This window comes from Macaca nemestrina, chromosome 9, assembly GCF_043159975.1.
Source record: "Macaca nemestrina isolate mMacNem1 chromosome 9, mMacNem.hap1, whole genome shotgun sequence".
NCBI classification, from domain to species: domain Eukaryota; kingdom Metazoa; phylum Chordata; class Mammalia; order Primates; family Cercopithecidae; genus Macaca; species Macaca nemestrina.
The window spans coordinates 94,223,473-94,241,806 of record NC_092133.1 but is presented as its reverse complement, the minus strand read 5'-3'; the positions used below and the strand labels follow the sequence as shown (position 1 = coordinate 94,241,806).

Below are 18,334 nucleotides of genomic sequence, written 5' to 3'. Positions count from 1 at the left end.
CATCAACACACAAAAATCAGTTGTGTTGCTACACACCTGCAAAGAACAATCTGAAAAGAAAATTAAGAAAACAATTCTACCTATAGCATCATCTAAAATAAAATGCTATCTAGAAATAAAGTTAACCAAGAAGGTGCAAGACTTGTACACTGAAAACTACAAAATACTGATGAAAAATATTAAAGAAGGCATAAATAAAGGAAACAGTATCTCATGCTCATAGTTTGAGAGATGTCATATTGTTAAAAGGACAATACCATCCAAAATGATTTACAGATTTAACACAATCCCTATCAAAATTCCATCAGCATTTTTACCAAAATAAAAAGCTGATTCTTAAAGTCACATGGAATTATAAGGGCCCTGAATAGCCAAAACGATTTTTAGAAACAAGAACAAAGTCAGAGGGCTCAAAATGTCCAATTTCACAACTTATTAGAAAGCTACAGTAATCCAAACAGTGTGGCCATGGCATAGGTATAGACATACAAACAGAATACAAGTGACAGCCCAAAAATACACTACCTATGGCCAACTGATTTTTGACAAGGGTGTCAATTCTATTCACTGGGAGAAAGAAAAGCCTTTTCTTTCAGTTGATGCAGGCCAAATATTGTCATGCTACTGACATGAAATATTCACAACAGTCATACTCACAGAGACAAAATACATTAGAGGTTGCCACAGACTGGTGGGAAGGGGGAATGAGTAGTTACGGCTTAACGGCAATAGAGTTTCTGTTTGAAGTAATGAAAATGTTTTCGAAATTGTGGTAATGGCTATACAACATTGTGAGTGCAATGCCACTGGACTGTACACTTAAAAACTGTTAAAATGGCAAATGTCATGTTATATATATTCTACCACACATAAAACAAGATATTGTCAAAATGCTTCGACATCTTTTGCTAAATACCTGACTGAATTTCTTTTGCATTTTTGTCAACAGTCTGTCAAATGTCTTAGCTTCGGCTGCTATAACAAAATACCATAGACTGTGTGGCTCAAACAACAGAAGTTTATTTCCTCACGGTTCCGAATGCTGGAAGTCTGAGATCAGGATGCCAGCATGGCCAGGGCCTGGTGAGGGCCTCTTCCCAGCTTGCAGACAGCCATGGTGAGGGCCTCTTCCCAGCTTGCAGACGGCCACTGCATGTTCACATTGCCTTTCCTCTGTGCACATAGAGAGTGAGCAAGCTCTCACTTCCTCTTCCTGTAAGGCACTAACCTCATCGTGAGGGCCCCACCCTCATAACCTAATCTAACCCTAATTACCTCCCAAGGGCTCCACATCTCCAAACACCACCACACTGGGGGTGAGGGCTCCAACTACATGAACATATAGTCTATAACAGCATAATCAGTGTTGAGGTTTTCTATTCCATTGTTCTATGTGTATGTTCTACTAATGTGTATATTCTACCAACATCCTGTCCTCTTATTATAGCTATTAATATATACATACAGTAGTCATTCCTTATCCAAGGGGGATACATTCCAAGACACCCAGTGGAAGCCTGAAACCTCACATAGTATTGAGCCCTATAAATACTATGTTTTTTCCTAAATATACAAACCTATGATAAAGTTTAATTTATAAATTAGGGACAGGGAAAGATTAACAACATAATAAAATAGAAAAGTTACAACAATATGCTAGCATCACTATTGCATTTTAGGGCCATTATTAAGTAAAATAAGGGTTACTTGAACACATATCATGAGAGTAAATAATCAAGACAGTTATTAAGTAATTAACTCATGGGTAGCATATACAGCCTGGGTATGCTGGACACAGGGTTGACTCATGTCCTGGGACAGGACAGTACAAAATTTCATCATGCTACTCACAACAGTGTGCAATTTAAAACTTAGGAATTACTTATTTCTGAAGTTTCCTATTTAATATTTTTGAACCAGAGTTGACCTCAGGTAACTGAAACTGCAGAAAGCAAAACCACAGAAAAGGGGAGATTAATGTAATAAGCCTTAACACTGGATACAGTAATTCCTCCTACTATTCTTTTTCTCAAAACTTCTGAGAAAAATTTTCTCAAAATTGTTTAATATATATATGTAGTTCCTTTGACTGTTTATGCAAATTTTGGAATAAGCTTAAAGCTGAGAAAAACCTTACTGGAATCTTGACAGGAATGCCATTAAACCTACAGATCTGGCTGGGTGCGGTGGCTCACGTCTGTAATCCCAGCACTTTGGGAGGCCGAGGCGGGCGGATCATGAGGTCAGGAGATCGAGACCATCCTGGCTAACACTGTGAAACCCCGTCTCTACTAAAAATACAAAAAATTAGCCAGGCGTGGTGGCAGATGCCTGTAGTCGCAGCTACTGGGACTGCAAGAGAATGGCATTAACCCAGGAGGTGGAATTTGCAGTGAGCCGAGATCACGCCACTGAGTGAGTCTCACAGAGTGAGACTCTATCTCAAAAAAACAAGCAAATAAACAAACAAAAAAACCTACAGATCAATTTGGAGAGAACTAGCATACTTACTGAGTTTTCCAATCTATCAAGAGACCATGCGTCTTCATTTATTTCAGTAGTCTTTTATTTCTTTCATCAGCATTTTTTAATTTTCAGCACAGAAGTCCTATACATATTTCGTTCAATTTATACCAAAGTATTTAATTTTCTATGGAATAAGTGGTATTATGTTTTTAATTTAAATTTGCATATGTTCATTGTTAGTGGAGAGAAATTGATTATATGTGTTCATCTTGGACACTGAAACTTTTTGGAAATCATTCATTCATTCTAGAAGGTCTTCATTTTCTTTTCTTTATTTTTGAGACAGAGTTTCGCTCTTGTTGCCCAGGCTGGCATGCAATGGCGTGATCTCGGCTCATCGCAACCTCTGCCTCCCAGGTTCAAGCGATTCTCCTGCCTCCCGAGTAGCTGGGATTACTGCTATGCGCCACCACACCCAGCTAATTTTGTATTTTTAGTAGAGATGGGGTTTCTCCATATTGGTCAGGCTGCTCTTGAACTCCCAACCCCAGGTGATCTACCCACCTCAGCCTCACAAAGTGCTGGGATTATAGGCATGAGCCATGGCGCCTGGCCTGAGGTTTTTATTTTCTAAGATTCCTTGTAATATTCTACATATACAATCATGTCATATGTAAATATAAAGTTTTATTTCTTCTCTATGCATATGTTTTCTATCTCATTTTCTTGCCTCATTGTGCTTGATAGAAGTTACAATACTGCAATGAATAAGATTGGCAAGAGCAAACATCCTTGCCTCGTTTCCAGTTTTACAGGGAAAGCATTCATCTTACCAGCAAATACATTTGCTATAGATATTTTGTGCATGTTCATTTATCAAACTGAGGAAGATCTTCTTAATGTCTTGTATGGAGAGTTTTTACCATGGATGGATATTCCATTTTGTCAAATGTTTTCTCTACATTAACTAAGGCTATATAATTTTTCTTCTTTAGCCTATGGTGGGTTAATTACATTGATTGATTTCTGAATGTTGAACCAGTCTTGCTTACATAACTCAAGTAAATCCCACTTGGTTATGGTGTATACTTTTTACATGGCTGTTTTCTGTTTGCTAGTATTTTGTTAAAGATTTTCGCTAGTAAATTTATGGGAGGTATAGGTCTGTAGTTTTATTATTTTTGTACTGTCTGTATGGTTTTGACATCAAAATAATTTTTTAAATGTGTTAAGAAATGTTCCCTCTTGGCTGGGCGCAGTGGCTCACGCTTGTAATCCCAGCACTTTGGGAGGCCGAGGTGGGTGGACCACGAGGTCAGGAGTTCGGGACCAGCCTGGCCAATATGGTGAAACCTCGTCTTTACTAAAAGTACAAAAATTAGCCGAGCGTGGTGGCATGCGCCTATAGTCCCAGCTACTAGGGAAGCTGAAACAGGAGAATCACTTGAACCTGGAAGGCAGAGATTGCAGTGAGCCGAGATTGCACCACTGCACTCCAGCCTGGGTGACAGAGCAAGACCCTGTCTCAATAAATAAATAAATAAATAATAAAATAAAATAATGTTCCCGCTTCTATTTTCTGAGGACATTGTGTAAAATCATCATTAATTCTTGTGTAAATGTTTGCTAGAATTCTCTAGTGAGGACTGCAGCTCTCTTGTACTCGGAAACTGGTTTTTTGGAGGTTTTTATTTAAAATTTAAATTATTTTATTCAAATTATGTCAACCTTTATGAATATCTATGCGTCATTCAAATTACCTGTATCACCCTGATTTGAGTTGTAATAGTCTGTGATTTCTGAAGAACTGATACATTTCTTCCATGTTGTCATTTTGTTTTGTTTTGCTTTGCTTTTTTGAGACAGAGTTTTGCTCTACTGCCCAGGCTAGAGTGCAATGGCGCAATCTCAGCTCACTGCAACCTCCCACTCCCTGGGTTCAAGCTATTCTCCTGCCTCCACCTCCTGAGTAGATGGGATTACAGGCATGCGTCACCACGCCAGGCTAATTTTTGTATTTGTAGTAGAGACAGAGTTTCACCATGTTGTCCAGGGTGGTCGCCAACTCTTGACCTCAGGTGATCCACCCGCCTTGACCTCCCAAAGTGCTGGGATAACAGGTATGAGCCACCACACCTGGCCTATGTTGTCATATTTATGAGCATAAAGTTGTTGACAAGATTTCCTTATTATACTATTAAATGGATGGTGGAGTGATATTCCCTGTTTCATTCCAGATATTGATGATTTGTCATCTCATTTTATATTTTTAATCAATATTGCTAGACGTTTATCAATTTTATTGATTTTTTTCCAAAGAACCCTCTGTTTCATTAGTTTTCTCTACTTTTTCCTATTTTCAATTTTACTGATTTCTGCTTCCAGTATTATTTTCTTCCCTCCACTTAACAGTGGTTTTATTTTGCTCTTTGCTAGTTTCTTAAGGTAGAAAGTCAATTATGGGTTTGCGACCTATTATCCTCTTTAGAGTTAGCATTTAGTGCTACACATTTCTCTACCAGCACTGCTTTAGCTACCTCCCACATATATTGATTCGGTATGGTCTCATTTTCATTAAGTCTATGCACTTCTACTATTGAATTTGAGGTCTCTTCTTCACTCCAGACTTTATTTAGAAGTCTGAGGTTTAATTTCTAAATGATTAGATATTTACCTATTGTCATTCTATTACTGATTTGTAGTTTGGTTTCATTATGGCCAGAAAACATACATACTCAGAATGATTTCAATTATTTTAAATCTGTCAAGGCTTATTTATGGCCCAGGATATGATCTATCTTTCTGAATATTCCATGGACACTTCAGGAAAAAATTGTATTTTGCTGTTGTTGGGCACTATTCTTTTTCTTTTCTTTTTTTTTTTTTTTTTTTTTTTTTTGAGACAGTCTCACTCTGCTGTAACCCAAGCTAGAGTGTAGTAGCACAATCTTGGCTCACTGGAATCTTCGCCTCCCGGTTCAAGCGATTCTCCTGCCTCAGCTTCCTAAGTAGCTGGAACTACAGGCATGCGCCACCATGTCTGGCTAATTTTGGTATTTTTAGGAGAGACAGGATTTCACCATGTTATCCAGGCTACTCTTGAACTCCTGACCTCAAGCAATCTGCCCACCTCAGCTTCCCAAAGTGTTGGAATTACAGGCGTGGGCCACCGCACCCAGTCTTGTTGAGCACTGTTCTACAGTGTTGCTTCAGTCCTGTTGGTTGATGTTGCTGTCCTGTTCTTCTATATCTGCCAGTAATCATGGCTGGTAATTCTACCAACTGCTAAGAGTGAAGTGATGAATTTTCCAACTACAGTTAAAAATGTGCTTTTCTCTTTTCAGCTCAATCAGTTTTGTTTTATGTACTTTGAGGTTTGCTAGAGACACATTTAGGATCACTGCATTTTTGTTGAATTGATCCTTTTGTCATTACATAATGTTCTTTTTGTCTAATAATTTTCTTTGCTCTGGAGTCTACTGTATTTGATATTAATACTGACACTCTTTGTTTTGATTAATGCTTGTACAGTTTATCTTTTTATATACTTTATCAACCTATGTTGTTCACTATGTTATGAGTTTCCTAAGAAAACATTTTTAGGATGGGTGGAGGAAGATGGTAGAATAGAAAACGCCACCGATCATACCCACTCCCCTGCAGGAAGACTAAGATTGGCAACTATACACAAAAGAAGCAGTTTCGCGGAAACTAAAAGTCAGGTGAGCACTTACAGACCATGGTTTTCACTTCATGTGGCTGAAAGAGAACAGTTTGGAAGTTCCTAAAAAAACTATAAATAGAGCTATCAAATGATCCAGCAATCCCACTCCTAGGTATATACCCAAAAGAAAAGAAACCAGTACATTAATGAGACATCTCTGCTCCCATGTTTACTGCAGCACTATTCACAAGAGCTAAGATTTGGAATCAACCCAAGTGTACATTCACAGATAAACCGATAAAGAAAATGTGGTACATATACACAATGGAGAACCATTCAGCCATAAAAAATGAGAGCTCCTGTCATATGCAACAACCTAGACGGAAATGGAGGCACAGAATATTAAATTTTGAATGTTATCACTTATTTGTGAAAGCTAAAAATTAAAACAACTGAACTCATGGAGATGAGGTAGAAAGTGAAAGGACGGTTACCAGAGGCTGGGAAAGATAATGGGGTAGGGTAGGGGGAAGGTGAGGATAGTTAAAGGGTACAAAAAAATAGTTAGAAAGAATGAATAAGACCTAGTATTTGCTAGCACAACAGGGTGACTATAGTCAAAAATAATTTCATTGTACATTTTAAAGTGACTAAAAGAGTATAACTGGATTGTTTATAACACAAAAGATAAACACTTGTGGGAATAGATACCCAGTTTACCCTAATGTGATTATTAGACATTGCGTGCCTGTATCAAAACATCTCCTGTACCCCAAAAACATATACACCTACTATGTACTCACAAAAATTAAAAATTTTAGAATCATGCTTTATGTTTTTTCTATTCTGCCAATATATATTTTAATTAGTGTACTTTTTACATTTAAGGTAAATATTGCTCTGTTAGGCTGCTATTTGTTTTGTTTTCTATAAATATTTTTTATGGAATATAAATATTCCTAAATTTTAGATTCCATCTTGGTTTATTTACAGTGTTTCTAAGTGTACCACATTTTATAGTTTTCTCAGTAGTTGTTCCAGGTATAAAAATGTACGTATGTAACTTATCACACTCCGTCAGGCATTTTACCACTTCAAGTGAAATGTACCAAGTTTCATTCCACTTAGGCCCCTTTACCCTCCCCACTTTTAAAATATAATTGTGTTAAGTGTTTCCCCTACATACAGAGCATTTTGCTCCAACCATCGAAAATGATTCTAGAAACTCATATGAAAAATATATTTATCCCCATTTCTGCCAACCTCCAATCTTCTTTCTTTCCTGAATTCCAAGCCTTCTTTTGTTATTTCCTTTCTATTTAGAGAACTTTCAGCCAATTTTTAAAGGTAGGTTTGCTAGCAACATTTTCTCTTAGCTTCCCTGTCTAATAATGCCTTTAGTTCCCCTTTATTCATGAATATAGTTTCAAAAGATACAGAATTTTTATTTGATAGTGCTTCTCTTTCAGTTCTTGAGAAAATATACTACTTCCTTCCAGCTACCACAGTTTCAGAAGAGAAATCCACAGTCATTCCCTGTAGGGAATGTGTTGCTTCTCCCTGGCTACCTTGAATATTTTTTTTGTCTTCAGTTTTCAAAGATTTAATTACAGTGGGAGTTTGCCACGGACTTAACTTATTTGATGTTACTTCAGACTTGGGAAAGTGTAGTTTTATAACTTTTGCTAAATTTGAGAAGGTCCAACCATTACTTCTTCAAATACTTTAAACACCTCTTTCCCTTCTTTCTGATGTTACAAATGTCAGTTCTTTTGTTATTGCCCCATTTTCCAAATACCGAGAGAATCAAACCTCATCCCATTCCCTCCTGCCTTCTGGCTTTGTCTAAGCTACCATAAGGAAAACTACCATAGGCCTTTAATGAGCTCTCTATGCCCTATGCCCCGCCCAACATTTTCTCTACACAGGTGAGAAACATCTTATAGAAATATAAATCAGATGTTTCTCATCTGCTGAAAATCTACCACTAAATTAAAAATAAAATTAACTGAGTCTTATGATAGGCTCACCTTTGGACTCTAGCTGCCTCCCTCAACTCACCTCCTGCCCTTCTTCCAATCAACTCCTCCTTTCAGTCACTGTGACTTTTTGGTTATTCCTGAAAACCACCAAGCACATTCCTGTCCAAGGCTAGAAGCTGCAACTACTCCTGCTGAAAAGGGACAGAATCCTCATGGCTCACACAGTCATTTCATTCAAGTTTCTGCTCTAATGTTGACCTCATTAAGGTTTCCCCTGACTGTTCCTGAAAGTACTACATTCAGCCAATCTAACTTGCTTTAATTTCTGTCATAGTCTTCAAAACCACAGAACACTTAATACACATAAACATGTAAGTATATCTACTTAGAGACATAATTTTATATATATATATATATTTACTTACTTATTTTTGAGACAGAGTCTCGCTCTGTCACCCAGGCTGGAGTGCAGTGGTGCAATCTCAGCTCACTGCAACCTCTGCCTCCTGGGTTCAAGTGATTCTCCTGCCTTGGCCTCCCAAGTAGCTGGGATTACAGGCACCTGCCAACATGCCCAGGTAATTTTGTATTTTTAGTACAGATGGGGTTTCATTATGTTGGTCAGGCTGTTCTCGAACTCCTGACCTCAAGTGATCTGCCCACCTCGACCTGTGCTGGGATTACAGGTATGAGCTACCACGCCCGGCCCAGCCTAATTTTTTTCATTGTCCTCAGCACACAGCAAGTACTCAAAACTTATTTGCTGAGCTTAAAAATGAGTGTATAAAAAAATTATGACGACAGAATAAACACAAAACAATGGAGGTTAAGATGGGACACTGAAAGTGCTTTGAGAAAAATAACCAACAATAGTAAAGTTAAGGTGGGCAAAGACTGAACTATTGGCAGTTGTAAGAATGGTAAACATTCAAAAAATGATTCAAAAAATGATTCAAGAAGAAGAAATTTTTTGTGAGTAGTATCTGGAGGTTTGATTTAGGTATCAGTATTCTCCATCACTTTCAGAGGTTAGGACCCCTATGGAGATGTTCTTGAAAAACGTTCCAAAGTTGCCAATCCCTGAACTAACTACTGGGAAACAACAAATCCCCTGATGTCAATCTGTGTAGTACATATTAAACTCACCTGGAAAGCTCTGGCTTGGGAATTCTTCCTCCAGTCTCCATGGCTCTTCTCCTTGTTCTAGCCTGAAGATCACCTCTGGTTTGTGAACACAATACCCTGTTGACAGGAAATAATTTAGGATTTGGACAAAGCAGTCTAGACCTCAGGCCTTTGAAGCAGGAAGAAGCTTCTGGGGCTGCTTCAAGTTGCCAGTGGAACATTTTCACTGGAGAGGTGAACACAAGTATCTTCTGGTGCTCAGAGGTGATCAATCAACACTGACTCCTGAAGCCTAACCTTAAATATCATTAAACTATACAGACTGCCCATATGTTTCATAATCAAAAGAATAAACAAATGCTATTTAGAATGATACAGTGAACCGACCTTACCCACTGAGACAAGGTTGCTGTAGTTCTCCAGCATCACATCTCTATACAGAGCCCTCTGACTAGGATCCAGGTGCTGCCACTCCTCCTGGCTGAAGCCCACAGTCACATCTTCAAATGATACTGATCCCTGGAACTTCTGTTCTACCTGAAATGTTCAGAATTAGGTGGCATGAAAAAAGAAGTATGGGCTAATCCTTACCATGATTATTATTCAGAGTATTTGTTTTGCTTTATACTTTTAGGGAAAAAAGATCATAACAGAAATATTCTGCCATTAATGCATTAAGATATTAATTCATGCAAAAAAAAAAAATCAAGTTCCTACAATGTACCTGAAACTATCATCACTGCTAGAAATACTAAGATTAATAAAAATCTTCCTGTGTTCAAAGAACACACAGAGTGGTAAGAAAATATATGTGGTAATATGTTATAAGTACTAAGGTGAAAGTACAAACCCAATAGACTAATGTTAGGAGCAAAGTTAGCTCTGCTTTGAGCTTCACTGAGGAAGTACAACTGTTGGTTGAATTATGAAGAACACTCTGTTATGTTCTTTATAAGCGTGGGGCGATGACACAAGCAAAAGTGAGGGCCTGCAACACACTGCAGACTTCAACAAAAGGGCAGACAGCACAGGAGATGGCCTGGTGCTGTCTTGAGAAGAAAAGCCAAGCAAATGGGTTATAGAGTAATTTTAGACCAATGGTCTCCAAAGTATTTGATCATTTACCATTTTCAAGAATATTACTGTGAACTACAGATTTGTATTTACAAATCACAGAAATAAATTGTCAGTACATTTATTATGAATTCTAATTTAATTTTCATTTGGATTTAAAAATGTAGAAAAAGAGCCTGACGTTTTCTTCATCACAATACATATTCTGGGTTCTAATCCTTTAATTCAGAGATAATAATAAGGATGTGTAGAAAATGGAAAGATTTTGGAACTACTATACTTGAAACATCTGTAAGGTACATAGGAGAAGATATCCAATTGGACTGTTCTGGATATCCTCTAGGGCGCATCTTTTAGGGATCACTGCTGTGAAAAAGGGAGAGCCAAAGATGAGATGTGAGCATATACTGAAATTACGTGACCAGGTTTTGTTTACAGAACCAATTCTATTGAGAACGGCAAAGAACAAAACAACATTTACATAAACTACTGTAGAAAAAACCAGGTTGCAAATAGGGCACAGATAATAGGAGACAGAGAGCAACAAAATGTAGTCACCAATTCATTAAGAAAAAAAATGTTTCCTCTGCCTATCCCCATGAACAGCTGCCCAGATACAAGAGCCACAATGTAAACCAGGAAAGTTAGGGCAAAATAGGTTGGACACAGTATTCTAGCAAGAAATGTCCTAAATATATTAAATTTGACACATAGGTTGGGTGCAGTGGCTCATGCCTGTAATCTCAGCACTTTGGGAGGCCAAGGCAGGTCAACTCTTGACCTGAGGTCAAGAGTTCAAGATCAGCCTGACCAAAATAGCGAAACTCCATCTCTACTAAAAATACAAAAAATTAGCCAGGTATGGTGGCCGGCACCTGTAATCCCAGCTACTCAGGAGGCTGAGACAGGAGAATCCCTTTAACCTGGGAGGCAGACATTGCAGTGAGCCGAGGTTGACACCATTGCACTCCAGCCTGGGTAACAAAAGCAAAACTCCATCTCAAAAAAAAAAAAAAAGAAGCATAATATGAAGATCAAAGATCAAGAATGAAATAAGGACTACAGAGACATTTATAATATAGTGGGTGTTCAAAGCCATCAAGAGAAAATCAGAAGGTTGTCAGAAAACTGGGGAAAAAAAATAATCAAGAATGGAATTGGAGGCCAGGCACGGTGGCTCGCATCTGTAATCCTAGTACTTTGGGAGGTCAAAAGAGGCGGCTCACTTGAGGTCAGGAGTTCAAGACCAGCCTGGCCAACATGGCGAAACCCCACCTCTACTAAAAGTACAAAAAAATTAGCCAGGCATGGTTGCAGGTGCTTGTAATCCCAGTTCCTTGGGAGGCTGAGGCAGGAGAATCACTTGAACCCGGGAGGTGGAAGTTGCAGTGAGTTGAGATCACACCACTGCACTCCAGCCTGGGAAACTCTGTCTCAAAAAAAAAAGGTAAGTAGTTCTTCCCAAATTTATATATAGGTTCAATTCAACCCCAAAGAAAGGCTCAGCAAGTTATTTTATGAATACTAACAACATTTGTATGGAAATGCAAGAAACTAGGACGAGCCAGGATCTTGCTGAAGAAAAAAATGTGTTAAACCTGCTACTAGACACCAAGATGTTTCACCAAGTGTGGTACTGGCACAACCAACCAACAGAACACATCCAAAAAACACACAGACATATATATACACACAATTGACGACAAATATCACAATGTAAAACAGTGGGGAAAGGACGGTGTTTTCAAAAATAATTCTACATTAATTGTATGAAAAAAAGGAATCTGACATCTACCTCATACAAAAGTAGACACTCATTCCAATGAAAGAGACGTAAATATGAATGCCAAAACAATATTTTAAAAGATAACAAAAGAGATTATCTTCATGACCTCGAAGTAGGAAAAGTCATCTAAAATAGTACACAACACCAACAAATAAACTTAATAAACTAATCTAGGGATTGGTAAACTTTTTCTGTAAAAAGTCAGACATTAAATATTTCACCAGGCACAGTGGCTCACACCTGTAATCCCTTGGGAGGCCAAGGCAGGCAGATCACTTGAGGCCAGGAGTCCGAGACCAGCCTGGCCAAGTGAAACCCCATCTCTATTAAAATACAAAATTAGCTGGGTGTGATGGCACATGCCTGTAATTTCAGCTACTTGGGAGACTTAGTCAGGAGAATTCCTTGAGCCCTGAACGCAGAGGCTGCAGTGAACCAAGATCACACCACTGCACTCTAGCCTGGGTGACTGAGTGAAACTCTCTCCAAAAAAAAAAAGAAAAAATGAGATATTAAACTTGGGGCTTTGCAGGTCAAAAGGTTCCTGTCACAACTAGTCAACTCTGTCACTGAAGCCACAGATTAAATGTAAATGAGTGAATGAGCAGAGAGGTGTCAGGATTGTGAAGGGGACAAGATGGCAGCTTCAGGAGTGCTGGCAATGTTCGTTTTGACCTATGTATTCATTACTTGCACCATGGATTTGTAATAATTCATTAAGTTCCATATTTAAAATTTAGGGGGTTTTCTATCTATCTGCTACACATGTAGAAATAAGATTCATTAAAAATTAAAATACGTAATCCCAGCACTTTGAGAGGACGAGGCAGGTGGATCATGTGGTCAGGAGACTGAGACCAGCCTGGCCAACATGGTGAAACCCTGTGTCTACTAAAAATACAAAAATTAGCTGGGCGTGGTGGCGTGTGCCTGTAATCTCAGCTACTCGGGAGGCTGAGGCAGGAAAATCGGTTGAACTAGGGAATCGGAGGTTACAGTGAGCTGAGATCGCACCACTGTGCTACAACCTGGTGACAGAGCGAGACTCTGTATCAAAAAAAAAATAAATAAATAAATACATTTTAATTTATTGGCCCTGCACACTGGCTCACGCCTGTAATCTCAGCACTTTGAGAGGCCAAGGAGGGCAGATCACGAGGTCGAGATATCAAGACCATCCTGGCCAACATGGTGAAACCCCATCTCTACTAAAAATACAAAAATTAGCCAGGTGTGGTGGCACATGCCTGTAGTCCCAGTTACTCGGGAAGTTGAGGCAAGAGAATCGCTTGCAGCCGGGAGGTAGAAGTTTCAGTGAGCCAAGATCACGCCACTGTACTCCAGCCAGGCGACAGAGCAAGACTCCTTCTCAAAAAATAAATAAATAAATAAATAAATAATTAAAATACATGTTAACTTAATTGATCAAACACTACATACAAAAGAAAATCGGAACCTGTGTAAAGTAAAAATGGAAAAAGCAGTTTGACTGAATAGGTTGTACTCATTTCAGGGCTATCACTGGAAGGTTATTCACTGTGGGTCTCTATGCATCTGCCAGGAAGTCTTTGTGTCTTCAGAAGAGTCAGTCTGTCTGTATCCAGTGTCTTCCTTTCTGCCACGGTTGTTGGAGACATAAGAACGTATGAAGCTCAACTTACTGACTCTAACTTGGCCCTGCTATTGATCTGTTATTTTCTGTTCAATTTTTATCTATTACTAATTTCTCATCTTAACATATTGGCTCTTGGCCCAGCACGGTGGCTCACGCTTGTAATCCCAGCACTTTGGGAGGCCTAGGATTGACTGAGCTCAGGAGTTCACGACCAGCCTGGGCAACACGGTAAAACCCGTCTCTAATAAAATGTAAAAAATTAGCCAGGCGTGGCGGCGTGCGCCTGTAGTTTCAGCTACTCAGGAGGCTGAGGCAGGAGAATTGCTTGAACCCGGGAGGCAGAGGTTGCAAAGGTAGCAGTGAACCGAGATGGTGACACTGCACTCCAGCCTGGGTGACAGAGCGAGACTCTGTCTCACAAAAAAAAACAACAAAAACCAACAACAACAAAAAAAAACCCTATTGACTCTTACAAATTTCACAAAGTCCACTGCAAAATAAAGTAGGGAATTAATAAACAACTTACCTTGTTCATTTTGTTCTGTTCTTGGAAAGATGGAGACAACTCTGAAGATACAGCTGAGTCAGAAAAAGAGGAATGGGGTCATGAAAGATTAGGCCCGCCTGGCAACTCCCAGATTCTTCTGCCCCAAGAAGCCATACACACCCACTAGGTAAAATGCTCCCCCTGGGAAAATATCAATGTCCTCTGACACTTCAGAATAGGCGGTAGAAATGGTGAAAGACCACCCTAATGTAACTCCAACATAATCATGTGGCTCTTGGGCACAAGATTTTTCACCTGGTGAAAGTAAATATTTACTTCCTTAAGGATTTCAATCTGCCTCGGTGTTCACAAAAAAATGCAAAATGATAATATTGGCCAAACAAGTTAATACATTTAATGAAGGAACATTAACACTAAAACCATTGTAAAAAATAGGACTAAGCTATCGATTTTCCAGTAATATTACTTAACCTCTGGTGAGTGACTCCACAGAAAGCCACAAGCGGCAGTGCTTCAAGGAAAAAATCAGTTTTAATTTCTTCATCTAACTTTGTTATTTCTCAAAAGGATGTTTTAAACTTGCTTTGACATGTGGAAAAGTAGACAATACTGGCTCAGGGGTCAGGAGATGTGACTTTCAGTCTTCCCTACTAACAAACTGTGATCCTGAACAAGTCATTAACCATGACAAACAAACAAAAAAAAATTTTTCTTCTAACAAATGAAGCAAAATTAGGAAATTCTTTTTTTTTCTTTTTTTTGAGATGGAGTTTCGCTCTTGTTGCCCAGTCTGGAGTGCAATGGTGCGATATCGATCTCGGCTACCTGCAACCTCCGCTTCCCGGGTTCAAGCAATTCTCCGCCTCAGTAGCTGGGATTATAGGCATGCGCCATCATGTATGGCTACTTTTCCTATTTTTCTAGTAGAGAGGGGATTTCGCCACGTTGGTCAGGTTGGTCTCGAATTCCTGCCTTCAGGTGATCCACCGGCCTCGGCCTCCCAAAGTGCTGGGATTACAGGAGACAGCCACCCAGCCAGGCCAAAATTATGTAATTCTTTAAGATCCTTCCTGAGTGCAAGATCAAGTCAGGACAGAGGAACAGCAAATACCAAGATGCAGTGATAGACATGACCGGAGGGCAGTTTGGGACTTAGAGAGGATGAATGCAGAACTGGGAAGGGAGTTCGTAGGTCGGGGGGTGGTGGTGCGACTGCACCCGCCCTTCCCCACCCAGGTACCGCGCCGCCCTAGCACACGCGCACACGCTAGACCAGACAACTGCCCCTCCCGCAGGGCTCAGCGCGCGGATCGCGCAAGCGCACATGCCCTCCTTCGGACCCCAGCAAACGGGGCAACACACGCCGCGAAGCCCACTCCGTACAGAGGCTGCGCCTTTGACGAACCGGCCTAGCGTCCTGGCAGACATGCTGCAGCTCCGCCCTCCCCGGCTTCCCCTGTGAGGTCCCCGGTACTCTTGGCCACCACCTGGCACTGGTCCCCTGCCGCCCGCCCCCGGAGTCGCGCGAGGTACTCTCTCCGTCCCTGCCCAACCCGCCTAGGCTTACCCCGCTTCCTCATCCGGTTGCATTAGCCATAGAAGAGCGCACAGACCCTTGAAATCCCGGGACCGCCTCCCACGCAAAACCTGAGACAAACAAAAGGAAAGGCGGAAACGCAAAATCGCAGACGAGGTAGCCGGCGGCCCAAGCATGCGCAGAGCCCACGCACAAAGCCTGGCGCTGTAGGCGCCCAACCTGGAAACTAACTTTCCCGTGAGGCAGCGCGAGCAGGCCTTCGGGATTGGCGGAGAGGTGCCCCCACTAGGCAGTGAGCGGATGCGGTCTGAATTGGTGCGGGAGCTGCCCGCAGCCCTGGCTCTCCTGGGGCGCCCCAAAGGGATGCACTGAAGGGAGGTCTGTGGGCAGTGAGTGTGCAGTTTAGACAGACGCGTCAAGGAAGGGACAGGTGCGTGTCAGTTTCACGTTAAATGTTAGGAAATAGATCTCGATTCAGTTTAAAAGACTGACACTATCGGCGATTCTTTGGGGGAAGCGGAGGAAAGGGGGAGGTGCCTCGGAAAGCTACTTCATCAAAATCGTTAAAGCAATAAACGGGAATTGTAGCACAGTGAGAAAATAGACATAATCTAGAAGAAGAAAATAAATGTCACGTATGATTTCCTCTGTGACATTAAAATTGCTTGACTATATGGAAATACATTTAGTCTCTCTGTATCTTTCTTAGGAAGACAAAATTCCTAAAAGAACATCAACAAATTTTTGTATTTTTTCTTTGATCTTTAGTGCATTGTGTACTTTACAAAAGCATTCTCAACTTTATCCACAGTAAATAAAAACCTAAATGAACAGACAGTATACGTTTTAAAAAGCAGGAAAAAATGCCTGAGAAATAGCTATATATAGCTGTATCTATCTATACATATAATATTGCTCCATTCAAAGTAGTTTGGCACCTGCTCCATGGAAATAAAGACACCATGATTAAGCGTGTTCAAATACAGCATTTCAAAACAGTGAGGGAAAGAATGGAGTATTCCAAAGAGCATGTCATTCTGAACAATTTGGAATATAGAGATATACATAGATCACACGTGATAAAATTAACATGTATACAATATTGAAACATTTAAGCCAGTAAACGAGTATAAATTTTTGAAAATTGACATGTGGGGCAGGCACAGTGGCCAACACCTGTAATTCTGGCACTTTGGGAGGCGGAGGCAGGAGGACCACTTGATCCTTGGAGTTCAAGACCAGCCTGGGCACTATAAGATGGGACCCCCATCTCTACAAAAAATTAAAAATAACAATTAGCCAGGGATGTAGGCAAGCGCCTGTGATCCCAGGTACTCAGGAGGCTGAAGTTGGACGATCACTTGAGCCCTGGGTTGCAGTAAGCCATCATGGCACCACTGCACTCCAGCCTGGGTGACAAAGTGAGACTTTGTCTCCAAAAAAAAAAAGAAAAAAAAAAGAAAAGAAAAGGGATGTGATGCCAAAGACAGCAACTATAAATTTAGTATCAGTTACATTTTATAATAGAGAAAAATAAGCAGCTCCATTCCAGCAAAACTTTTAAAGTCCATTATGATAATTGAAAGAAATGCAAATATGGCCAGGCATGGTAGCTCATGCCTGTAATCCCAGCACTTTGGGAGGCTGAGGCAGGCAGATCATGAGGTCAAGAGATCCAGACCATCCTGCCCAGCATGGTGAAACCCCTTCTGTACTAAAAATACAAAAATTAGCTGGGCGTGGTGGTGTGCACCTGTAGTCCCAGCTACTGGGGAGGCTGAGGCAGGAGAATTGCTTGAACCCGGGAGGTGGAGATTACAGTGAGCCAAGATCAGGCTACCGCACTCCAGCCTGGTGACAGAGTGAGACTGCGTAAAAAAAAAAAAAAAGCAAATATTTGGGTAAAAATATGTGAAACTTTTATTGAAATTTACATTTTTAAATTTATGCTTTATATACTGAAAAGTTCACTTTATTTGGTGCATAATTGTATGAGTTTTGACAAATGCATAGATTTGTGTAACCACCACTACAAGCAAGATACAAAATTGTTTCACCTATGTCAATAAAATTCCTCCATGCTACCTTTTTAAAGTCAGATTCTCTCACCACTCTTAGCCTCTTGCAACCACTATCTATTCTTTGGGCCTATATGTTTGCCTTTTTAGAATATTACATAAATGGAATCATATAGTATGTAGTCTTTGAATCTGGTATATTTTACTTAACACAATGCAATTGAGATCCTTCCGTGTTGTTTTGTGTACCAATACCTCTGTTTGTTTTTCTTGCTGTTAGAAACAAGTGCCCAGTACCTCAAAGAAAACCAGCACATAGGCAGAAAATTCCTAAGCAGGGCAAATTTACTTCTGCAGAAGGGTGCAGCTTGCACGAGTCACGATCACAAGAGTACACTCAGAGGGGTGGGGCAGGGGTTTTTATCCCTGATGCAGTTCCTAGCACTTCTGTGTCCCTTCCCCATTGGCTGGGGTTGGACCTCACAATCGAAGCTAACTCAATTGGCTAAGGTTTAAAATTGAATAAGTCTATTAGGCGGGAAGGAAGTGGCACTGTCTA

General features: G+C 40.2%; 1 protein-coding gene across 1 annotated transcript in view; it reads right to left on the bottom strand.

Annotated features, from left to right (window-relative positions):
* Positions 1–15,933, bottom strand: part of LOC105499835 (zinc finger protein 33B) — a 49,329-nt gene extending 33,396 nt beyond the window's left edge. Inside the window, 4 exon segments of the mRNA XM_011772642.3 lie at positions 9,259–9,354; positions 9,630–9,774; positions 14,239–14,291; positions 15,788–15,933. Coding sequence (XP_011770944.2) covers positions 9,259–9,354; positions 9,630–9,774; positions 14,239–14,291; positions 15,788–15,800 — 307 coding nt within the window. The 5' untranslated portion in view covers positions 15,801–15,933.
* Positions 15,934–18,334: the final 2,401 nt, after the last annotated feature.